The sequence below is a fragment of the Bufo gargarizans genome, chromosome 4, assembly GCF_014858855.1.
Source record: "Bufo gargarizans isolate SCDJY-AF-19 chromosome 4, ASM1485885v1, whole genome shotgun sequence".
NCBI classification, from domain to species: Eukaryota; Metazoa; Chordata; class Amphibia; order Anura; family Bufonidae; genus Bufo; species Bufo gargarizans.
In genome coordinates this window covers 7,838,788-7,865,277 of record NC_058083.1, presented here as the reverse complement: position 1 = coordinate 7,865,277, position 26,490 = coordinate 7,838,788, and the positions used below count along the sequence as shown (strand labels likewise).

Below are 26,490 nucleotides of genomic sequence, written 5' to 3'. Positions count from 1 at the left end.
AAAAAAATACATCCGTGTGCATGAGCCCATAAGTAGGAGTTCCCAGGATGGGGCTTAGATGCCTTCAAATTCACTCGACTGAAATGTTTGCATGTCATTTACAATTTCAAGGCGATGCAGACAATTGGCAGGGGTAGCCCAATTTCTAATATTTTAGTAGATTTGGACTTATTCCTTATAACATGGGAAAGAGAATCATTTTTGTGGGGGAGGTGCTGCATATTGAGGCCCAGAGTTTGAGTCTGACCAAGGACACCATCTGCATGGAGTATGAATGTTCTCCCCGTGTTGTTGTCCTCCATGAACATGCGGATTGGCTTCCAACCAGTCTCGCCCTAGGGCGCACCTCCATTAGAGAAATTAGATTGTGAGCCGGGATCTCCCTTCAGGACAGTAAATGATAATCTTTGCAGAGCTGTGGAATTGGGGCCCCTACACCCGACTCTGTAATATAGGGCCCTACCGGGGGCGGACTGGGGACTTAAAGTGGCCCTGGAAAAAATACTAAAAGTGGCCCTGATTTGTAGTCAGGTCCAAATTGATGGAAGGCAGGGCCAGCGATACCATATTGTGGGACATTATACCACCCCAACAGAGCCAAACACCACAGTCCATCACAAAATACATCCCCAAAAACGTCCATTGGCCGTCCGTAAGGAGGGTTTAGGCGGCCCACTGGGCATCGGCCCACCGGGAAATTTCCCTGTAAGGTCTATGGCCAATCCGTCCCATACCATGCCTCTAATTTTACACAGGGGCTCCATCACATGCCATAGTATAGAGCAGGGATCAGCAACCTTAGGGACTCCAGCTGATGTGAAATTACAACTCTCATCATGCAAACATGCTGAGCTGCTCTTCCAACACTCCCTTAGAAGTGAATGAAGCATTCTGGGAGTTGTAGTCTCAGAACAGCTGTAGTGTCGGAGGTTGCTGATCCCTGGTATAGGGGAAGTCTAAGGCTACTAAGAAAGAATGTGGCGTCCCACTGAAGCCATAAAGTGCGATCTAGAGGATCTGTAATACTGTTCTACAGGGGCTGTGTGCGCCACTATACAGAGTCCGTGCACACTGCTATATCGTATAAACTACTATCAGAGATACAATGTGGGCGCAGCAGAGATCCGTTGGTGGCCTGGAGTCTCACCAAACAGTTAATTTTGTCAGGGAGGACCAAGCATTTCTCCTACAGCACCCCCTGCAGGGGAAATGCGGTATTACATGATGGCCATTCAAATGAATGGCTGTCCATGTAATAGAAGGACGGAAGGAGTCTGCCAGAAGGGGAGCCCCTCTCATGCAGAAGCTTTCTCCGTTGTAGCTTATAAAGGGGGGACCTGAACGATAATGTCCATATGCCCTAATAGGCAGTGGTGTAAATAGAGAAGTAATGGCCCCAAGGATGAAACCAGGCCATCCCCCCACAGGACAGAAAGGGTTTCTGCCAAAACCCTTTTCAATGACCCTTGGGCTATTTGCCTCATTTGCTAAAAGTTGTTCCTTTAGAAGGTGGAGTCCTGACTCCTGACCAAGTTTTCACCTCCAGTAGAAGAGGAGATGATCCCAACTAAGGCCTCATGCACACGACCATTGTTCTGGTCCGCATCCGAGCCGCAGTTTCTGCGGCTCGTGTGCGGACCCATTCACTTCAATGGGGCCGCAAAAGATGCGGACAGCACTCCGTGTGCTATCCGCATCTGTTGCTCCGTACCTTGGCCCCCCCAAAAAATATAACATGTCCTATTCTTGTCCGTTTTGCAGACAAGAATAGGCATTTCTACAATGGGCTGCCTGTTCCGTTCCGCAAATTGCGGAAGGCACACGGGCGGCTTCCGTGTTTTGTGGATCCGCAATTTGCGGACTGCAAAAAACAGAACGGTAGTGTCCATGAGGCCTAAGACTGAGCCCCATAGCAGTCGCCTGGTCTGCCGCTAGGGCAGTTACGCCCCTGCTGATAGGGTGCGAGGACAGGGGTTGTCCTTGATGACCTGTGAGTTATGAGATTTGCAAACAGAATAAGAAAATTTTCAACTTAAAAAAAATAAATAAATAAAAATCATGAGTTTTGTTCAAAAAGATTCATCTCACTGCTGTAGACACCTGTAGATAGGTCATACTGTACAGAACCTGTATTAGGGACCCCCCCCATTAGGTGCGGCATCGCCTCCCCCACCCCCCGTGACTACATGTAGTTTCCGCCATGACAGGCGACTATGTTTGATGTAAAGGAGTAGTGATGATGATGATTTTTTTGTGCTCCTGTGCAGAAGGTGCTGGATGAGTGCCAGGACCGGAGGAACTGCCAGCTGCTCGTCAATAGTCGCTTGTTTGGGATGGATCCATGTCCGGGGACCAGCAAGTATTTGGTTGTGTGGTACAAATGCAGGCCAAGTAAGTAAAGGAATCTCCAAGTGTGGTGGATGTTACACTTCTCATTATATCTGCTCCCTCCATTGTGTTAGGAACCCTGCCTGACCCCTGGGTCGTGTAATGAAGTCCGATGATGGGAATCGGTGCATGAACGGGACTTTACACAATGGCGTTCATTAAAGGAACAGAGCGGGCAAAAATGATACTTGTCTAAGGCCTCATTTATCAAACGTAGCTAAAAAAATCTCTTTGTTGCCCATGGCAACCAATCAGAACCCAGCTTTCATTTTACCAGTGCAGTTTAAGAAATAAAAGCTGAGCTCTAATTGGTTGCTATGGGCAACAAAGACAGTTTTACTTTTAGACAGCTTAGATAAATGAGGCCTTCTGGTATTAAGCCTAGTCCAGGGTCTGAGGGGGCGGGGCATGACACTGGGACTCTTTCTCTTCTCCCTTGGGTCCTTTATGACACAATGGCGGAGATTTATCAAAACTGGAGCAAGGGAAAACTAGCTCAGCTGCCCATAGCAACCAGTCAGAGTGATCCTTTCAATTTCGAAAGGAGGTCTGAAAAATGAATGCTGGACAAGCGGGACCAATCAGAGCTCAGCTTCTATCTATCTATCTATCTATCTATCTCATATCTATCTATCTATCTATCTATCTATCTATCTATCTATCTATCTATTATCTCATATCTATCTATCTCTCATATCTATTATCTCCTATCTATCTATCTATCTATCTATCTATCTATCTATCTATCTATCTATCTATCTCATATCTATCTATCTATCTATCTATCTATCTATTATCTCCTATCTATCTATCTATTTATTATCTATCTCATATCTATCTATCTATCTATCTATCTATCTCATATCTATCTATTATATCTATCTATTATCTCATATCTATCTATCTATTATCTCATATCTATCTATCTATCTATCTATCTATCTATCTATCTCTCTCTCTCTCATATCTATTTATTATCTATCTATCTCATCTATCTCATATTTCCATCACTCAATAAAACAATCTTTATTTAAAAAAAAATGTAAACATAGTGGGGGACATTTATTATGTGATTTACGCCGCCATTAGAAAACGTTGTTGCATGACATATTTGTACTGTTTTCACAAGTCTTCACGCCCTTTAATGTCATACTAATTTCTTATACCTGTAAGTGGCGCCACGTAGACATGCTTCTGGGAAGTAACGGCTTTTATTTGTGCCATTCTAACAGATGAATACAAGAGTAAAGTCGCCTGTGAAGACGACCGCTTGAGGCTGACCTGTAAAAGAAACACAGTCATTGCCATCTACTCCGCTACATTTGGAAGACTTCAGGGTGGTCTTGAGTGTCCGTTTCAGAGCCAGAACATGCCTTCAATTGGTAAGACCGAAGAATCCAAAAACAAAGGAAATTCCAGTCACACATGTGACATTTTGCTGCGAAAATAAAATGTTACGCAAATAGTGTCAGTCTTCACTGTAGTCCTTGCATTCTATTCACAAACCAGGAAGCTCAGGGTGAATTGTGCCATATGATTCATCTGAATAGGAGAATGTTACAGCACTCAACAGTGTAGTGGCCTGGTTGTATGCTGCAGACAATATATGTAAAAGGGTAATGCAATAACTGATATAACAAAGGAAAATCAGACATCGTACAGTACACAACTATTTCTAACACAGCTAGAACCAGCCCTGTACCTCACATGGACCCAGAGGGGGGAAGGGGGGGGTCCTTCCTGCTGCCGCCAGTTTGTTGCTTCAACAGCTCAGCTAGTTTTTCTTCAGACTGGCGGGTCAGGGTGTGTGTCCTTTCTGATGTGGTTCTCCCTGTCACAGCAAGCGGGTGTGTCCTTTCTGCCACAGCTTTCTCCCTATCACAGGTAAGGGGACGTTTCACAGTCTGGGGGGGGGGGAGGGTGTCCTTCCTGCTGCAGGTCTCTTCCTATCACAGGCATGAGGACGTTTCACAGTCAGGGGGGGTGTCCTTCCTGCTGCAGCTCTCTCACTATCGCAGCAAGCGGGTGTGTCCTTTCTGCTGCAGCTCTCTCCCTATCACAGGCAAGGGGACGTTTCACAGTCAGGGGGGGAGGGTGTCCTTCCTGCTGCAGCCCTCTCCCTATCACAGGCAAGGGGAGGTTTCACAGTCAGGGGGGGTGTCCTTCCTGCTGCAGCTCTCTCACTATCGCAGCAAGTGGGTGTGTCCTTTCTGCTGCAGCTCTCTCCCTATCACAGGCAAAGAGACGTTTCACAGTCGGGGGGGGGGGGGGTGTCCTTTCTGCTGCAGCTCTCTCCCTATCACAGGCAAGGGGACGTTTCACAGTCAGGGGGGGTGTCCTTCCTGCTGCAGCTCTCTCCCTATCACAGCAAGCGGGTGTGTCCTTTCTGCTGCAGCTCTCTCCCTATCACAGGCAAAGAGACGTTTCACAGTCAGGGGTGTGTCCTTTCTGCTGCAGCTCTCTCCCTATCACAGGCAAGGGGACGTTTCACAGTCAGGGGGGTGTCCTTTCTGCTGCAGCTCTCTCCCTATCACAGGCAAAGAGACGTTTCACAGTCGGGGGGGGGGGTGTCCTTTCTGCTGCAGCTCTCTCCCTATCACAGGCAAGGGGACGTTTCACAGTCAGGGGGGGTGTCCTTCCTGCTGCAGCTCTCTCCCTATCACAGCAAGCGGGTGTGTCCCTTCTGCTGCAGCTCTCTCCCTATCACAGGCAAAGAGACGTTTCACAGTCAGGGGTGTGTCCTTTCTGCTGCAGCTCTCTCCCTATCACAAGCAAGGGGACGTTTCACAGTCAGGGGGGTGTCCTTTCTGCTGCAGCTCTCTCCCTATCACAGGCAAGGGGAAGTTTCACAGTCGGGGGGGGGGGGGGGGTGTCCTTTCTGCTACAGCTCTTTTCCTATCACAGGCAAAGCATGGTGGACGTGCACATTATTATACAGGTTAAACACCAGGGGGTGCCATTACAATGCAGTAAAGAGAAATGTCTCACAACTAGAACATTTTTGTTACATAGAGTAAATGATAAAATAATTCGTTTTCTAATTGAATTCTATTAAACTGAGATTGAATGCTGGCACAACCCCTGTAAGATCTGTGGTGGCATACCCTGTTAGAAGCGGTGGCAGGCGTGACCTCATATTCGGGTCATTGCTTAGGATACTCAAAGCAATTATTCTGTTTTGTGCAGCAAAATGTATTATTTACCAACTAAACATGACAGTGTTGTGTGTCTGCAGCCAATTAGATCTGGTGACATGCTGATGTATCTTTCTGCCGATTGGATGAATATTCACTAGTTCTCACCTGTCATGAAGGCTAGCCGGTGGTCGAATGTTCATTTTGCAGAGAGCTCTCGCTTCTGACTACTAAATATAAATGTTCTTTAAAGAAGTGGCCGCCGGGCATGCATGTGCTGCTTATCTGATGGACTCAAACGGGTAAAAATTTAAAGGGGGTGCCAAGCCTTGGGATCTTCCCCTGAACATAACAATGCCACTCACCTGGCTGCAGTCGCCCCCCCCCCCCCCCCGCGCTCCAGGTTTGGTCCTGTGACCGCTGCGGCCAATCACAGGCTTCAGTGGTCACGGCATCTTGAAAGCTATGTCACATCGGTGATCTACCGGTATAGGTATAGCCTTTTACGGGGTTCTCCCTTTCGGTAGATCCCTTTGTGTTAGAAGGGTCATCCAACAATATGCTGTTCCTGGGGTGTCCTGCTTCTGGAACCTCCAGCAATCGGTTGTGATCTGCTTTCCCAGCAGCGCCACCACAGGGCAAATTAGGCATTACACATTTCCCACCAAAATCAAGGATATATCCATGCAATATATAGACTCTCTGGGTCCTCCAAAGGACAAGAGACGCTCATTATTAATTTCATATTTTGGCAATGAAACCAGACGACCCCTTTTTCGATCACATTTTAAAATGTTAACCCAAACCAGTTATGATAAATGACGACCAGAACGTTCTGTTGCCGCTTATCTCTAAGGGATGTGTTGGACAGATTCAAATCTAGCCAGTCTCATCCTTGTTTCTCCTGATGTGAACCCATACGAAGCCCCATAAACTATGAGTAGATGACTAGGGATGAGCGAACCCGAACTGCAAAGTTCGCGTCCGTACCAGAATTTGCTAGTTTTGGTATCCGGACCCAAACCCTGGCTTTTTCACTGAAGTCCGGGTTCGGTGATTTTATTATTTCCGGTTATAACATGGTTATATCAGAAAACAGTAGCATTCTTAAGACAGAATGCAAAACAATATGGCCATCTAGGGGTTAAACCCCCTCAAAAAAACAATTCACCGCATCCACTTGATCGCTCTGCAGCAGCTTCTTCTACCTTCACTGAACAGGACCTGCCAAAGGACCTGTCATGTGCGCGATGATGGTCACCTCCCACGTAGTGACGTCATCACGCATATCGCAGGTCCTTTGGCAGGTCCTGTCAAGTGAAGGTAGAAGAAGCTGCTGCAGAGTGATCAAGTGGATGCGGTGAGTTGTTTTTTAACCCCTAGATGGCCATATTGTTTTTGCATTCTGTCTTAAGATGGCGATTATTTTTTTCTGAAATAATAAAGTGAAGTACGGGTCCCCATTGACTTCAATGGGATTCGGGTTCAGGGTCAAGCCTGACAAACAGGAACTTCCACAGGTTTGCTCATCCCTACGGATGACCCTCAATGTGCCTCATCTATGTATTTACTATAACAATCCATTACTTTGATACATTGTAACAAGGAGTATTCTTATTGTTCTCATCAGAGTGCCAGTCACCCTCCGCCCTGTCACTCATGACCAAGCGCTGCCAGGGCAGGAGGAGCTGTAACGTCTACGCCAGCACGTACGAGTTTGGAGACCCCTGTTATCCCGGAATCCGCAAACACCTCAATGTCATCTACACCTGTGGTAAGTCCATGGCTGTGTCCACGGTATCATTCTGCAGAAAATAGCAGTGAAATTTCACCATGACGGTAATCGCTTTAAGGTTCTGCTTTATGAGTCTGTAACAGCAGGGGGCGCCCTTGTGTTGTGATGATGGGGATGAGTATTATTAGCATCACTGCTGTTTGTTGTTAGTCAGTTGTTTCTTTGTCGAAGGAGAAATGAGAAAAAGTTTGAAAAACGTTTCTGAGACGGATGTACTAGTCCTGTGATTGCTGTGATCTCCCTCAGGGAGGTGGGATTGGAATTTGTTTATTGCAGTATTTATGGGATTTCTATGCTCTGGCTGATATAGAACTGTATACTATCATGGCTAAAATTCTAATTAGTTTTATATAAATCTGGAGTGAAACTCATTAACATAACTATCCGCGCCCCTTCCCACCCATATTCCAAAATGGGATTCAGTTGTGTAAAAATGCAAAAAAATGTAAGTTCCAAAACGTTGCAAAAGTCTCATTGTGCGTCTTTTTGAAGCCAGAATTCTGAAGTGAAGTCATGAAAAATCAAGGCCAATACGTTCGAGAAAACTCTCATTGTGTTGGGTGTAAACATGGCACATGGGCGAATAAAAAGATCCACTTGTTTCACTTTACTTCGGAGCTGCTTTATTTCTGTTGTTATTATTGGGAGGACCCTGAGCCAGTGGAGGATTCAATACACCTTTACTAGATCTTCTCTAACTAGAGCTGCTGTACAATGTTTTTTATCTATCTATTATCTATCTATCTATTATCTATTTATCTATCTATTAATACATTATATATCTATCAATAAATCAATCAATCATCTATCTATCCTTCTTTCCATTATCTTTTCTAACTAGAGCTGCTGTACAATTTTTTCTATCTATCTATCCATCATCTATCTATCTATCCATTATCTATCTATGCATTATCTATCTATCTATCTATCTATCTATCTATCTATCTATCTATCTATCTATCTATCTATCTATCTCATATCTATCTATCTATCTATCTATCTATCCATTATCTATCCATCTATCATATATCTTTCAGCATTAATGAAATTCTGGCTCTGATATTTTTATACCAAAAATCTATTTGGGATTATTGTGAACAGATGTCAGACTTTCAGGAATTCTGGAGTGTCCGATGCCAGAGTAATGGTGTTGCGGAGGGGCTGTGGCCTCTGGATTAGATTTTAATAGTAGCAGTGGTGACAATAGATGTGTATAAATGACACAAGGCAGACATTTCCTTACTGACTTACAGTACCAGTCCCTAATCATCTGCAGACATGAGCCGAGCGTGGCCTGCCTGCAATGTGTGGGTTACTGTATGTGGATGAATGGGAATGTGTAAGACTATCCTCCGCTGACCCTGCTTGGTGACTGTGCAGAAATGATCGCCTCTTAGCGGTGTAAAGATGGCGCACAGCTGTCGGCGGATCATGTTCACACGTAGCTCCACCTGTCCCGTCTGGGTTTGGTATGTTACGAGCAGCGGCTGTAAGCGTATCTATGTCAGTGTGAGATCCTTCTATATATCCCTCGCAGGAGAATATGTCCGTGTATACATCACGTGAGAGATCTCTGATATTCCATGTTCTAGGTCATCAACCGGTGGTGCCCGTCTCTAGGGGGTACGCGCGCTGTGATGATAGTCTTGAGGTTGCGTCCATGTTATTTATTTGAGAAGGGGGCACTTGGGGTTAAAATCCAGGTGAATGGGGCTGAGCTGCAATACCAAGCACAGCCACTATACAATGCATGGTGCTGTGCTTGGGAAGCTGTGTGCAGGCAGGGCCCCCCAGAGTGCCATGGCCCCAAACAGCTAATGGGTGGAGGTATTGGGTGTCGGACTCCCGCCGATATGATATCAATGAACTATTCTGAGGAAACACCCTTTTTAAAGGGATTGTTTGCTTTTGGTAGAAGGCTTTCCCAACAATAAATTGATCACAGGCAGCAATCTGTGGAGGATCCGGGTAACAAGTAATCCATTCTTCTGCAGCACCTCCACAGGGGAGGTGAAGTATTACACTATTCCTATTTAAATGAATGGGCTCTTCATGCAATGGATGGAGGTGTCTCAACGAACCCACAGGGGTGGAGCGGGGGAAAAAGGAGTAGTAGTTATGGCACTGATGGGAATTATAGTGGTTCACGGAGACTCCACCTGGTGGAGATTAGGGTGTGCTCAATGTTAGGTAGATGGCTGCAAGGATAACATTCGAAGGGGCCGGAGCATGGATAGTAGAGTCAATAACCAGGCCCGTTTGGTGGCAATCAATAAAGTCTCTATTTACTGAGTTGATGATGGGAATAGTAGTACATATAACAGCAATAAGCAAAACTCTGAGGTATATCACAGAGTAGGCTTTCCCAGTGGCTGTGTATAGGCAGCAACAATGATGGTGGTAGTAGTAGTACTCCCTGTTTCTCTCATAATACACTTTGCAGTCTCTCCAAAATAATCGCAGGCGTGCAAATCCAATTTCATTACCTCTTTCAGCAATTCCCAGGCTGTGGGATGAAGATCTTAGATCTGCATGACCCGTCCGTCTCAAAGTGTGGTGGGTGCCAAAGCAAAATACCCTTTCCACATCAGTAAAGTCTCATTGCCATAAACGAGCAATACCTTACAGTCTCTATCCAGGCACGGCCTCTGAACTGATTCTAAACCTTCAAAAATATCTGTTCTCCTTCTCTCTCAGGATAGTTATTTTACACAATTGTTCTCTGGTAGCTTTCAGTCTCAGGAATGGTGTTTTCCTGGATCAAGCTTCACTTTGGGCCTAGTTAGCAGGAGCTCACACATACAGGTCTTGCCTCTAGCTCTTCTTAGCTAAGACCTCCTCACTAACCAGGAGGCAGAACCAGCTCATCACCCTGGGAACTAAGGCTAAAGACTGCCAGTGTTAACTATTGGTGGTCCATACACAACCATTTGCGATACAGAGTGCATAAAGGAATACATGTTTTAACATCAAATCACAACATTTAGGCCTCATGCACACGATGGTATGTCCACAAAAATGCAGATCTGCAAAACATCAGTTTTTCTCCCCTTCTATAGAAATATCCTGTCCTTGTCTGCAACACAGACAAAAATAGGACATGTTCTATTCTTTTTGCTGAACAGATGCGGACAGCACACAATGTCCTGTCTGTATTTCTTGCTGCCCCATTGAAGTGAATGGGTCCGCATCCCGTCCTGAAAAAATGCAGACAGGATGCGGACCAAAAATACAGTTGTGCCCAGAGCAACTACAGAGAGCATCTCTCACTTTGGGAAACCAGAAATTGCAGTGACCCAGTGGATCACTGCTAAGGGTTAATTGTTTGCTAAGATTTAGGCTAGGGCTACACGGTGACACTGGTCGCACGACAGCTGTCATGGCCAGGATCAATGAGTTGCAGTGATCCCTTAGAAATGAATAGGATCGCCGCGGCAGTTGCAAGAAATCCAACAGGGCTGGATATCTTGCGACTGTCGCGGTGATCCCATTCATTTCGCAACTCAGCAATCCTGGCTGCAACAGCTGTCGTGCGACCAGTGTTTCCGTGTAACCCTAGCCTAAATCTTAGCAAACAATTAACCCTTAGCAGTGATCCACTGGGTCACTGCAGTTTCTGGTTTCCCAAAGTGAGAGATGCACTCTGTAGTTCCTCTGCACTGGCTGGGGACACTGTTTGGGACCCTCATGGCACATACACACAAACGTATTTTCTTTCCGTGTCAGTTCCGTTTTTTTGCGGACCGTAAGCGGAACCATTCATTTTAATGGGTCCGCAAAAAAAAAACACCGGAAGTTACTCCATGTGTTTTCCGTTTTTCTATATCCTTTCCGCAAAAAAATAGAACATGTCCTAATATTGTTCGCATCACAGACAAGGATAGGACTGTTCTATTAGGGGCCAGCTGTTCCGTTCCGCAAAATACGGAATTCACACGGAGGTCATCCGTAATTTTTGCGGACCGCAAAATACATACGGTTGTGTGCATGAGCCCTTAGCCGTGGACTAGTGACATCAGTCTGACTGTTGTGATCAGGTGGATCTTACTGCTGGTTTATTGTAAAGTGATTCTGCAGGTAAACTTTCCGTGATGTTAAACAGCTGCTGCCTGCTTCATAGCACCTCCACCCCCATGCTTTACCTCTCCCTGAATGAATCCAGGCTCTCTGCGCCTCTTTCCCAGCTTGAAAGGAAACCACTCAGTGGTGCTTGTGTAGCTGGTGGATAATTCCCCACTGAATGCAGTCTCCCCGTCAATTATCTGCGCTCTGTTTAGGTAATTGGATCATATAAACACACATTAGTCAGCCATGTGGCGGCTTTGTGCGGAGGAGCTGGCACATAACATGCAGCACATGCACAGATTTACATCACTATTAATAATAGGACTATGGTATAGCAGAGGTGGACTCATCAACTATTTGCCTACTCTTAAAAGGCATGTGCTGTGATATTAAAGGGGTTATCCAACCCCTATGATGACCCCCCCAATGCCCGGGCACCTCATATAGATTATACTTATCCCGCTCCTGATCCCTACACAGCCGCCGCTGCACCTCCCTGTCGCGTCGATCAAAACATTCGCCTATGAAGGGGAGGGAGGGCGTTTCAGCCAATAGCAGGCCGTGATGGGGACGAACCTCCCTAGTGCCCATCGCGGCCTGCTATTGGCTGACACCCCACCCTCCCTCCCGTCACCTGATGTTTTGATCCACACGATGGGGAGATGCAGCGGTGGCCGTGCGGGGATCAGGAGCGAAGCAGGTGCTGGGGAGAAGGGTAGGTATAATCTATATGAGGTGTCCGGGCAATGGGATGGGGGGGGGGGGGGGTCATTATAGGGGTTTAATATATTCCCTATCTACAGATTAGGGAATTCGCATCTGATCGGTGGGTGTCCAAGCGCTGGGATCGCCACCAATCATCCTATGCTACAGATTGAGCATGCACGCTGCTGGCCCATTTGATCTCTATGGGACTACTGGAAATAGCCAAGAACTGCGTCAGCCCCTTAGACGCTAAATGGAGTAGCAGCACACATGCTAGACCTGCCGCTTAATTCATATTGATACATGGAACCCGTATTCTTGTGATTGGGGAGCGTCTGAGCAGTCAGATCCCCACTAGTCAGAGCCTTATCCCCTATCCTGTGTCCTTATTATCGTGGCACAACTTCTGTAAGGGCTACGTCCACCTTTGTAACCATTTTTCAATGTCCTTTGCATGCTAAATTTAAAAAAAACTAAGAAACTTTGCAAATAATCTGAATTAAATAGGCACTACCGTTTTGTGTAAACATCTCCACTGTAGACCTATGTGTTTCCATGGTTACAGACTACACAAAAACCCTAAGTAGTCTGATCCTGCAATCATGTGTTACTCCCTTCCATCTTTTCCCAATTTCTTGCTGACCTATCAAATGTACGTTAGCACGAATTAGGAGATAAAACAGAAGGGAGGATGACCGCGGGGAAAGACTACATGGGGTTTATTTGTATTATTTGTAGTCTGTAACCATGGAGACACATGTGTGTGCATAGGAGCTGTAGAAATAAATCAGCTGTAGATTTGTAATATATTTTTTTTTTAACCTAGATGGCCGTAAACAATAGAAAAATGGGTGTAAAAGACTTTCTTCTTAGGCCTCTTGCACACAAACGTTTTTTGCGTTCTGTATACGGAACCATTCATTTTAATAGATCCACAAAAAATTGGAAAGTACTCCCTATGCCTTCCATTTCCGTATTTTCGTTTTTCCATTCCATTCAAAGATAGAACATGTCCTATTATTGTCTGCTTAACGGACAAGGATAGTGCTGTTTTATCAGGGGCCAGCTGTTCCGTTCCGCAAAAAACGGAATGCACACGGATGTCATCCTTATTTTTGGCGGATCCACGAAATACTGAAAAAGCCATACGATCGCGTGCAAGAGGCCTTAGGAAATTACCTTGCTTCTAGAGCACGGCCTGAGGGGGTGGAATCTCTGTGCCATGTTCTGCCCCCTCAGGCCATGCACCAGTCATATTACAGTGCATCCAAATTTTCCTGGAACGTTCTTTCAATCCTTGTACAGTGAAAAAAACAGCATACGGCGGGTCCGCAATACACGGGCACCGGCTATGTGCATCCCGCATCACGGATCGTGGACCATTCACTTGAATGGGTCCGCAATCCGGGAGATGCGGAATGGAGGCACGGATCAGAAGCCCACGGAAGCACTACGGAGTACTTCCGTGGGTTTACTGTACGTGCCTCCGCACCACAAAAAAGTAGTGCATGCGGATTGTGGACCTCATTCAAGTGAATGGGTCTGCGATCCGCATGTGGCTGCCCCACGGTCGGTGCCCATGCATTGCGGACCGCAAATTGTGGCCTCTATTAGGCCTCTTTCAGACGGGCGTTGTGGGAAAAGGCGCGAGTGTGTTGCGAGAACATGCGCGATCTTTCCGCGTGAGTGCAAAACATTGTAATGCGTTTTGCACTCGCGTGAGAAAAATCGGCATGTTTGGTACCCAAACCCGAACTTCTTCACAGAAGTTCGGGCTTGGGATCGGTATTCTGTAGATTGTATTATTTTCCCTTATAACATGGTTATAAGGGAAAATAATAGCATTCTGAATACAGAATGCATAGTAAAATAGCGCTGGAGGGGTTAAAAAAAATAATAATTTTTTTTTAACTCGCCTTAATCCACTTGATCGCGCAGCCGGCATCTTTTCTGGCTTCTTTCTTTGCTTTGTGCAGGAACAGGACCTGTGGTGACGTCACTCCGGTCATCACATGGTCCATCACATGATCCATCACCATGGTAAAAGATCATGTGATGACCGGAGTGACGTCACCACAGGTCCAGTTCCTGCACAAAGCAAAGAAAGAAGCCAAAAGAGATGCCGGCTGCGCGATCAAGTGGATTAAGTGAGTTAAATTTTTTAAAACATTTTTTTAACCCCCCCCCAGCGCTATTTGACTATATTCAGAATGCTATTATTTTCCATTATAACCATGTTATAAGGGAAAATAATAATGATCGGGTCCCCATCCCGATCGTCTCCTAGCAACCGTGCGTGAAAATCGCACCGCATCCGCATTTGCTTGCGGATGCTTGCGATTTTCACGCAACCCCATTCATTTCTATGGGGCCTGCATTACGTGAAAAACGCACAAAATAGAGCATGCTGCGATTTTCACGCAACGCACAAGTGATGCGTGAAAATCACAGTTCATGCGAACAGCCCCATAGAAATGAATGGGTCGGGATTCAGTGCGGATGCAATGCATTCACCTCACGCATCGCATCCGCGCGGAATACTCGCCCGTGTGAAAGGGGCCTTATAACGACCATTTTTTCCATAGTTTTCTATTAGCGTTGGAGATGTATCCTTCTGAGGCACATCGATCCCCCGGCCAGGACGGTATAGACGCCCACATCTTCTGTTCCTCCCTGAGTCATACAATGGAGCATTTACATTACTCAACCTGCGTCACCCAGATCAAAGGCACCTGTGCCCTTCACCAGTAAGGCGGCGCTCGGTTCCCATAAACCATGAAGCTGATACTCTCTTGTGCAAGCTCTTGTTTTGGAAAGCATATGTGCAGGAGAGATGGGGGCGCCTGCGCCTGGACTCCTCGCATAGCTCATAGGGGATTACAGGAAATGATGAGGAGACGTTCAGCTTCATGACACATCTCTGGTGTGGATTCCACTTCTCCTCTCCAAGTTGCTTTGTGATACGTTAGTCATTTCTTGGATCCAGCCCCATTGCTTCTATTTCCATGCCATTTGTGCAGGGAATTTCCGAAATTGGGTTTACAGTAAAAAGTCAAACGTGGGTCCCAAGTCTAGTGTCCTCGGTGGCACCACCACCACCACCATTGCTTATCTGTCTGCCTCTGAACACTTATCACTTATCACCACATGAACCCAGAGCTGTGAAGTCGATTTGTGACCTTAATGAGCATTGTCGTCTGGATAAACCCTATTAAACCGGGTATTCTGCCTAGTAGGGTCGATCCTGATGATTAAAATGATACATGTCTTGTAAAATTCCAAAGTGGCAATCTCTAGAAAAAAATGATTTTATTATTTTTGCAAGTCAGGGCTTCAGTGCACTGAGCGGTGCCCTCAGTGCACCTCAGCTCTTGTCTGGCCACACCCCTCAGTTCACTAAAGCCCTGATTTGCATAAACATTTAAAGGCCTCTTGCACACAAACATTTTTTTTCTTCCGTTTCCGTTTTGTTTTTTTTGCGTTCCGTATACGGACCGTATACGGAACCATTCATTTTAATGGATCCGCAAAAAAAAGGAAGGTATTCCATATGCCTTCCATTTCCGTATTTCCGTTCTGTTCAAAGATAGAACATGTCCTATTATTGTCCGCATTACAGGGGCCAGCTGTTCCGTTCCGCAAATACGGAATGCACATGGACGTCATCCGTATTTTTTGTGGATCCGTTTTTTGCGGAGCGCAAAATACTGAAAAATCCATACGGTTGTGTGCAAGAGGCGAAAAGTCTTTTTTTCTCGGGAACACTGCAACCGATTTTCACAAGACAGGCATCATTTTAATGAACAGGGTCAACCCTACCAAGCTGTGCGCCTACTTTAATGGGGTTGATCCTGCTGACAGGTGCCTTAAATATCAGAATTTCTTCCAACAACCTAATGCTCATTTTCTTTGGTGTAAAAGGATCTGACAGGTTTGATGTTGTCCCATCTGTGCCATTGTTTTCCTCGAGATAAGTGGTAATCAACTTATCTGCATACAAATAAAGCTGGTCATATAGATACCATACAAGTCGGCCAAACTCACCTGTTTCGGCCAACAATCCTATGTTTATGGTGGCCAACCGACTCTCCTCTGACAGTCAGATGTTGTCGAAAGATGGATCAGCGCATTGGATATCAATGTGCTTGACACTTTGGTTTGACGGAAGATAGGCAACGGCTTTTTCCCTCTTCCATTCAAATAAACACTTTGGTACAATTTATGGTAAAATTGGGTGAAAATCCTCCCGGAAGTGTTCACCCAACAGGTGTCTCATGTGTATGGCTGGCTTTAGGGCTCGTTCACACGGACGTGTGATGCCCGTTGCTGTATTGCGGTCCGCATTTGCGGATCCGCAATACACGGGCACAGTTCCGTGACCATTCCGCATCACGGAATGGGTCCGCAAATCAGGAGATGCGGAATGGAAAAACGGAACACTATGGAGTGCTTTCTGGGGTTCCGTTCCGTGTTTCCACACTGCAAAAAGATAGAACTTGCTCTATCTTTTTGCGGAACGGAAATAATCGCGTACCCATTCAAGTGACAGGGTCTGCGATCCCCATACTCCTGCCCCACGGAAGGTGCCCGTGAATTGCGGAGCACAATTTGCGGTCCACGGCATGGGCTTCACACGTTTGTGTGAACGAGCCCTTACTCAATAAGCAGAAGGAGTCCTGCACCGTGGAGTTGATTGCTAGTTACCTGCTGCCGATGGGTCCTAGAGAGGAAGCATTAAAGGGGTTGTTCAGGGTGTGAATAATTAAACTAACATTACCCCTCTCAACGATCCCCGGGCCACTGCAATTCCAATACTTACCAGGTCCCTGCTGGTCTCTGCTTCCTGGTCCCAGTCGGTCAACCAGGAAGTGGCAGGAGATGTCCACTCAGTCAAACACTGGCCTCAGTGGTGTCCTACCACAATCTTGATTGGCTGAGCAGGCATCTCCAGGCATTTCCTGTGTGTCCAGCAGGACAGCAGACCAATGTGGACTCTGTAAGCGTCAGAACGGCAGTGGCAGTGGATCAGTTATATGAGTGATGCTTCTTTTAAAAAATTTTACACCATTCTGACCTTTATCTTAAAAAAACAACCACCCCCTTATAATAATATAATAATAATCTTTATTTATATAGCACCAACATATTCCGCAGTGCCTTACAGTTCAGGGGTCATAAATAACATAGCAACAGACAAGTTACTACAACAAGAGGAATGAGAGCTTACAATCTATGAGGGGATAGGGGTGACACAAAAGGTAGAAGTGCTTCTTATGTACGATAGTCCAGCCATCTTGGGAGAATAGGGGAGCAGATATAAAACCACATGAGCCGGTCAGTGGCCAATATACAAAGTGCTTCTGGGTGCAGTGGAGGCTCAGCTTCAGGGAATGATAGATGGGCTATGGGAGGTTAGATCAAGGGAGGTGATAGGCCACCCTGAAAAGAAGTGTTTTTAGCAAACGCTTAAAATTGTGCATGTTGTGATTCAGCCTGATTTCTTGGGGTAGGGCATTCCAGAGAACCGGTGCAGCTCGGGAGAAATCTTGGAGCCGGGAGAGAGATGTTCGGATTTTTGTGGAAGTCAGTCGTAAGTCATTGGCTGAGCGGAGAGCACGGGTAGGGTGGTAGACAGAGATGAGGGAAGAGATGTAGGGTGGTGCAGCACTGTGAAGGGCACGGGTAGGGTGGTAGACAGAGATGAGGGAAGAGATGTAGGGTGGTGCAGCACTGTGGAGGGCACAGGTAGGGTGGTAGACAGAGATGAGGGAAGAGATGTAGGGTGGTGCAGCACTGTGGAGGGCACGGGTAGGGTGGTAGACGGAGATGAGGGAAGAGATGTAGGGTGGTGCAGCACTGTGGAGGGCACGGGTAGGGTGGTAGACGGAGATGATGGAAGAGATGTAGGGTGGTGCAGCACTGTGGAGGGCACGGGTAGGGTGGTAGACGGAGATGAGGGAAGAGATGTAGGGTGGTGCAGCACTGTGAAGGGCACGGGTAGGGTGGTAGACGGAGATGATGGAAGAGATGTAGGGTGGTGCAGCACTGTGGAGGGCACGGGTAGGGTGGTAGACAGAGATGAGGGAAGAGATGTAGGGTGGTGCAGCACTGTGAAGGGCACGGGTAGGGTGGTAGACAGAGATGAGGGAAGAGATGTAGGGTGGTGCAGCACTGTGGAGGGCACGGGTAGGGTGGTAGACAGAGATGAGGGAAGAGATGTAGGGTGGTGCAGCACTGTGGAGGGCACGGGTAGGGTGGTAGACGGAGATGAGGGAAGAGATGTAGGGTGGTGCAGCACTGTGGAGGGCACGGGTAGGGTGGTAGACGGAGATGATGGAAGAGATGTAGGGTGGTGCAGCACTGTGGAGGGCACGGGTAGGGTGGTAGACGGAGATGATGGAAGAGATGTAGGGTGGTGCAGCACTGTGGAGGGCACGGGTAGGGTGGTAGACAGAGGTGATGGAAGAGATGTAGGGTGGTGCAGCACTGTGGAGGGCACGGGTAGGGTGGTAGACAGAGATGAGGGAAGAGATGTAGGGTGGTGCAGCACTGTGGAGGGCACGGGTAGGGTGGTAGACAGAGATGAGGGAAGAGATGTAGGGTGGTGCAGCACTGTGGAGGGCATGGGTAGGGTGGTAGACAGAGATGAGGGAAGAGATGTAGGGTGGTGCAGCACTGTGGAGAGCACGGGTAGGGTGGTAGACAGAGATGAGGGAAGAGATGTAGGGTGGTGCAGCACTGTGGAGGGCACGGGTAGGGTGGTAGACAGAGATGAGGGAAGAGATGTAGGGTGGTGCAGCACTGTGGAGGGCACGGGTAGGGTGGTAGACAGAGATGAGGGAAGAGATGTAGGGTAATGGAGCACTGTGGAGGGCACGGGTAGGTTGGTAGACAGAGATGAGGGAAGAGATGTAGGGTGGTGCAGCACTGTGGAGGGCACGGGTAGGGTGGTAGACAGAGATGAGGGAAGAGATGTAGGGTGGTGCAGCACTGTGGAGGGCACGGGTAGGGTGGTAGACAGAGATGAGGGAAGAGATGTAGGGAGGTGCAGCACTGTGGAGGGCACGGGTAGGGTGGTAGACAGAGATGAGGGAAGAGATGTAGGGTGGTGCAGCACTGTGGAGGGCATGGGTAGGGTGGTAGACAGAGATGAGGGAAGAGATGTAGGGTGGTGCAGCACTGTGGAGGGCATGGGTAGGGTGGTAGACAGAGATGAGGGAAGAGATGTAGGGAGGTGCAGCACTGTGGAGGGCACGGGTAGGGTGGTAGACAGAGATGAGGGAAGAGATGTAGGGTGGTGCAGCACTGTGGAGGGCTTTGTGGGTGAGGACGAGCAGTTTGAATTGGATTCTTTAGTGTATGGGTAGCCAGTGCAATGACTGACACAGGGCGGAGGCATCAGAGTAGCGGTTGTACAGATAGGTGACCCTGGCCGCTGCATTAAGAATAGATTGGAGAGGGGATAGTCTGGTGAGGGGGAGGCCAATTAATAGTGAGTTGCAGTAATTGAGGCGGGAGTGGATCAGGGCAACAATGAGAGTTTTTGTTGTTTCCATAGTGAGAAAGGGGCGGATACTAGAGATGTTTTTGAGGTGCAGGCGGCATAAGCGGGAGAGCGATTGAATATAGGGGGTGAAAGAAAGATCAATGTCAAAAGTCACCCGAGACAGCGGGCGTGCAGCCTAGGAGTGATTACGTTGCACACGGAGAGGCAGATATCAGGTTTAGGTCGGTTAGTAGATGGAGAGAACACAAGTAGTTCAGTTTTTGAAAGATTTAGTTTCAGATAAAGAGAGGACATAATGTTAGAGACGGCAGAGAGACAGTCCCCGGTGTTCTGTAATACAGAAGGTGTGATGTCAGGGGATGAAGTGTATAGTTGTGTGTCATCAGCATAGAGATGGTACTGGAAACCAAATCTGCTGATGGTCGGTCCAATTGGTGCTGTGTACAGGGAGAAGAGGGCCTAGGACTGAACCCTGAGGAACTCCAACAGCGAGGGGGAGAGACTTTAGGGCTCGTTCACACGAATGAATCCAGCCAGCAAAGGAAGCAATATAGATAATAACAATTCATTAGTAATTGCCTGGTATTAACTTTCTCTACATGAAAAATTCCATTTTCTGAAGTGAGACAATCCCCTTAATTTAAGAGCATCAGGTACTTATGAACCTAACCGGCGGCACTGTGGTATTTGGTTCTGCTGGGGCGGTAATTTGTGCTGCACTATGGTGTTGCTCGCCCTGCCTACTTGTGTTGGCTTGCCTTCTCTGCCTACAACACAGGGCCACTTTTAGTTTTAAGTTTCCAGTCCACCTCATGAAGTCCTGGTCCCCTGGGTAACATTAGCAGAATGTACCTATTGGGTCACTGCTTCCATTCCATTCAGATTTTGTCTCATTGTTTTGTATATTTGTCTTTTAATGAGTGATTCCAGCAGTTGCACCTAGGCCCTTGTCTCTGAGGGGGCCCAAAGGCCTCTGCCACGTAAAAAGACACCAGTATTATAAATGGCACATTTTTGGAAGGGGCCGTGTTATAGATTTTTGCATCGGAACAAAGGAACTTGAAGGTTACACCTCTGTCATAAAGCAACAGTCCCGAATTTGCAAAAGATTGTTCCTAACTTTCAAAGAGAGACCAAAATGGGTTGGACTTGTGTAAGCCCTGACCATAACTGTGTGGTCCTGTGTGGGTTGCGGGCGTTCCTAGGGGCGGGGTCCTCTTGGTGCTTATTTACCTGCTGCAGTGTTGGTAAGCGTGCTATACTACTGTGCCTAAAGCTTTGCTTACATGTCTACCTGAGATGCACATAGTGAGGTAGGTATACAGGTGCAGAGATGGCAGTCGGACCCAGGCACCAGTGCCTTATGGGACCTGAAATCCCTTCTTCCCCATGTTAGGACAGCAGCACTGTGAAAACCACATCTTGATGCTCACTCTGCCTAACAGCTGTGTTCATAGAAGGCCAAAAATTATTGACATTTTTAGCACGGCACATCACATTAGTAAGACTTAGGCCTCTTTCAGACGGGCGTTGCGCGAAATGCGTTTTGCACTCGCGTGAGAAAAATCGGCATGTTTGGTACCCAAACCCGAACTTCTTCACAGAAGTTCGGGCTTGGGATCGGTGTTCTGTAGATTGTATTATTTTCCCTTATAACATGGTTATAAGGGAAAATAATAGCATTCTGAATACAGAATGCATAGTACAATAGCGCTGGAGGGGTTAAAAAAATAATAAAATAATTTAACTCACCTTAATCCACTTGCCCGCGCAGCCCGGCTTCTCTTCTGTCTGTCTTCTGTGCTGTGTGCAGGAAAAGGACCTGTGGTGACGTCACTCCGGTCATCACATGGTCCATCACATGATCTTTTACCATGGTGATGGATCATGTGATGACCGGAGTGATGTCACCACAGGTCCTTTTCCTGCACACAGCACAGAAGACAGACAGAAGAGAAGCCGGGCTGCGCGAGCAAGTGGATTAAGGTGAGTTAAATGTTTTTTTGTTTGTTTTTTAACCCCTTCAGCGCTATTGTACTATGCATTCTGTATTCAGAATGCTATTATTTTCCCTTATAACCATGTTATAAGGGAAAATAATAATGATCGGGTCTCCATCCCGATCGTCTCCTAGCAACCGTGCGTGAAAATCGCACCGCATCCGCACTTGCTTGCGGATGCTTGCGATTTTCACGCAGCCCCATTCACTTCTATGGGGGCCTGCATTGCGTGGAAAACGCACAATATAGAGCATGCTGCGATTTTCACGCAACACACAAGTGATGCGTGAAAATCACCGCTCATGTGCACAGCCCCATAGAAATGAATGGGTCCTGATTCAGTGCGGGTGCAATGCGTTCAACTCACGCGATCGCATCCGCATGGAATACTCGCCCGTGTGAAAGGGGCCTTAATAAAACGAGGCACTTGACACAAATGCTAGTTGCATTTCCCTACCTGATTGAATGCAGAAATCAAATCAACCTCAGCATAAAAAATAGAAAAAATAAACTATTTTGCGTTATACATTTCTAAGTCCACCAGATGGCGCTGTGGAGCAATAAACAGGACATCTTTCTTGGCGCTCTCTCCAGCAGTGGTCATGAAGTCAGAGTTGTCGTTGCTGATTCACCCTTTCTCTGCAATGCAAGCATAGACATGGGATAGACAGCCTGAGGGACACATATTTTTATCCTTGTGTGCTCTTCCTGGCTTGGACACATGCGGGTTATATACATAAGCAAAGATTAAAGAGTTCCTGAAAATAAAAGGAGAGTTTGTGGCCCACGGGGTTGCAGTTGCTTGTACATGTCATAGCCAATAAAACTTTATAGAATATCCAGATATGCAGCTACTTAATTATCTAATTAACACTGCTCGGTAAATGACACTTTGATTTAGTTTATTTAGTCATATTATGTTGTAGCTGCATTGATATTGGTAAAGGGGACAATTCCTGCTCTTAGAAAGGCTCCTTGACAATAAAGTGTCCACCACCTTCAGCAATCTGTTGTAATCTGTACAGACACCTGCCAATAAGTGTTCAATTTCCCTACACTGCCACCACAGGAGAAAATATGTATTACACAGTGCTCATCCAAATCAGTGTGTGGTCTTTGTAATGCAGGACAGGATAGGTCCTCCAAAGTGAGAGACGCTCTTTGTAACTGTCCTCCCCTCTGTCCAAGAGATGAGGATCCTGAACAGAGGTCTTCCACCACCCCCATCTAATAAGGCCTTTATGCACACGACCGTTGTGTGCATCCGTGGCCGTTGTGCCGTTTCCCGTTTTTTTTCGCGGACCCATTGACTTTCAATGGGTCCGTGGAAAAATCGGAAAATGCACCGTCTTGCAGCCGAGACCGTGATCCGTGTATCCTGTCCGTCAAAAAAATAAGACCTGTCCTATTTTTTTGACAGACAACGGTTACGGACCCATTCAAGTCAATGGGTCCGTGAAAGAACACGGATGCACACAAGATTGGCATCTGTGTCCGTGATCCGTGGCCGTAGGTTACTTTCATACAGACGAATCCAAAGATCCGTCTGCATAAAAGCTTTTTCAGTTTTCACTTCCTCCCTGTATTGTAATAATTATTCGTTGGTGGCACAGTGTGCGCCCCCCATCGCCCCCCCCCTTCCTCCCTGTATTGTAATAATTATTCGTTGGTGGCACAGTGTGCGCCCCCCATCGCCCCCCCCCCCCGATCATTGGTGGCAGCGGAGTTCCGATCGGAGTCCCAGTTTAATCGCTGGGGCTCCGATCGGTAACCATGGCAACCAGGACGCTACTGCAGCCCTGGTTGCCATGGTTACTTAGAGGGAGGGAGGGGGGCCGCACTGGCCACCAATGATATTCAAACTGGGGAGGGGGGGGGTCTGCCCCCTGCTGCCTGGCAGCCCTGATCTCTTACAGGGGGATATGATAGTACAATTAACCCCTTCAGGTGCGGCACCTGAGGGGTTAATTGTGCTGATCACGGCCCCCTGTAAGAGATCGGGTGCTGCCAGGCAGCAGGGGGCAGTCATGTACACAGTTTGTAGTATATTCTAACTAGAAGCGTCCCCATCACCATGGGAACGCCTCTGTGTTAGAATATACTGTCGGAAATGAGTTTTCACGATGTAACTCATATCCGACAGTATATTCTAACATAGAGGCGTTCCCATGGTGATGGGGACGCTTCAAGAAAACTCCGATCCGATGGTTTAAAAGGGACTCCAGACTTTACATTGAAAGTCAATGGGGACGGATCCGTTTGCAATTGCACCATATTGTGTCAACGTCAAACGGATCCGTCCCCATTGACTTGCATTGTAATTCAGAACGGATCCGTTTGGCTCTGCACGGCCAGGCGGAGACCAAAACGACTTTTTTTTTCATGTCCGTGGATCCTCCAAAAATCAAGGAAGACCCACGGACGAAAAAACGGTCACGGATCACGGACCTACGGACCCCGTTTTTGCGGACTGTGAAAAAATACTGTCGTGTGCATGAGGCCTAAGTTATTTGAAAATGGGTTTTCTAAATTGGACAATGCCTTTAAAAGGCTGCAGTACTAGGTAGTTTCCAGGACCATAAAAAAGCATCTATCACAACGTCCTTATTTTAGGACATTTATACAAAGGTACATATGCCACCAAGGTCATGAAAACTATTTTACAGTATATATACACATAAAATTTGCTAAAAATGATGAGTCACTGTGTACATACATTACATTACTTATCCTGTACTGATCCTGAGTTACATCCTGTATTATACTCCAGAGCTGCACTCACTATTCTGCTGGTGGAGTCACTGTGTACATATATTACATTACTTATCCTGTGTTAATGCTGAGTTACATCCTGTATTATACTCCAGAGCTGCACTCACTATTCTGCTGGTGGAGTCACATACATTACTTGTTCTGTACAGATCTTGAGTTACATCCTGTATTATACTCCAGAGCTGCGACTGTTGTGTGACAAATCTTCTGTTTATAGCTTTACAGCATGTTATAGATGTCAAAAAATTAAAGGGGTTGTCCATAATTTGAGACAAAATCCAATAATAGGCCTACAAATGTTTTATTTGTTTAATATACTTAGTCAAAATTCTTAGTTCCCACCAACCACTCTCCTATGGTCCTTGTCAGGTCTTTGCATATCCAGGTCTTGGTGACTCATAGTGAGGTAACGTCATGTGGCTATGCTGGCCAGTTACTGCCTATGGGATGCTACATTACTGTGGTTGAAATGTCACTGCCTGGATCAGAATGTTGATAGTAAGTATATATTTTTTTAAAGTCTTAGGCCTCTTTCACACGGGCGTCATGTTTTTTGCCCGGATAAGAGGCGGGTGCGTTGCGGGAAAATGCGCGATTTTTCTGCGCGAGTGCAAAACATTGTCATGCGTTTTGCACTCGCGTGAGAAAAATCGCGCATGTTTGGTACCCAGACCCGAACTTCTTCACAGAAGTTCGGGCTTGGGATTGATGTTCTGAAGATTGTATTATTTTCCCTTATAACATGGTTATAAGGGAAAATAATAGCATTCTGACTACAGAATGCTTTGTATAATAGTGCTGGAAGGGTTAAAAATAATTAAAAAGTTAACTCACCTTCTCCTCTTGTTCGCGCAGATGCCACTCTGTTCTTTAGCTGTGGACTGAATGACCTGAGGTGACGTCAGATCACATGCTCCAATCACATGGTCCATCACCATGGTGATGGAGCATGTGATCTGACGTCATCAAAGGTCCTTTAGCCCACAGATAAAGAACAGACCGGCATCTGCGCTAACAAGAGGAGAAGGTGAGTTAACTTTTTTATTATTTTTAACCCTTCCAGCACTATTATACTATGCATTCTGTATTCAGAATGCTATTATTTTCCCTTATAACCATGTTATAAGGGAAAATAATACAGTGAATAGACTGTCACCTAGAACCCATGCGTGAAAATCGCACCGCATCCGCACTTGCTTGCGGATGCATGCGATTTTCACGCAACCCCATTCATTTCTATAGGGCCTGCGTTACGTGAAAAACGCACAAAGAGGAGCATGCTGCGATTTTCACGCAACGCACAAGTGATGCGTGAAAATCACCGCTCGTGTGCACAGTCTCATAGAAATGAATGGGTCAGGATTCAGTGCGGGTGCAATGCGTTCACCGCACGCATCGCACCCGCACGGAAAACTCGCCCGTGTGAAAGGGGCCTTATTTGGGGGTGTAAATTTTGGACAACTCCCGTGAAGAGCTAAACTGCTGACAGCACTAGTTAGGGGCTGGGGAGAGCCATACAGACTTAAAGGGTTCCTATCACCTCTTTTTGACATAATTAGCTATCAGACACTGCGATCCGCTAGTGTCTGCTCTACCAAACAATGCTATTATAATACCTTTGTGTGCAGCCGTTAGCCTAAAAAAACAAACTTTTATTGATATGCTAATGAGCCTCTAGGTGCTATGGGGGCGTCTTTTCAGCACCTAGAGGCTCGGTCTACTCACACAAAATGCCGCCCAGCGCGTCCCTCCAGCCCGCCCATCTCCTCTGGAATGCAATCCTCCCTCTGAGCCAGCGGACTAATTCTCGCGCCTGCGCCGTGCGTGTCTGTATTCGGCGCAGGCGCAGTGACTGTCTGAACGCTCCCTGCGCCGGCATCTCCACTGCGCCTGCGCCATCTGTTCCTAGGAGCACTCTGACGTAATCAGCGCAGGCGCAGTGGAGATGACTGTAGTTTTTTAGGCAAACGGCTGCACACAAAGGTATTATAATAGTATTGTTTGGTAGAGCAGACACTAGCGGATCGCTAGTGCCTGATAGCTAATTATGTCAAAACGAGGTGATAGAAACCCTTTAATTTTTGTGAAGCCTTTCTCTGCAGGAGTAGTGTGAATATAAAGTTG

At 46.7% G+C, this 26,490-nt stretch overlaps 1 protein-coding gene across 1 annotated transcript in view; it reads left to right on the top strand.

Annotated features, from left to right (window-relative positions):
* Positions 1-26,490, top strand: part of LOC122934063 (protein eva-1 homolog C-like) — a 220,742-nt gene that overhangs the window by 45,200 nt on the left and 149,052 nt on the right. Inside the window, exons 3-5 of the mRNA XM_044289214.1 lie at positions 2,268-2,391; positions 3,621-3,770; positions 7,153-7,296. Of these exons, the coding sequence (XP_044145149.1) occupies positions 2,268-2,391; positions 3,621-3,770; positions 7,153-7,296 (418 nt within the window). The remainder of the gene's footprint in view (positions 1-2,267; positions 2,392-3,620; positions 3,771-7,152; positions 7,297-26,490) is intronic.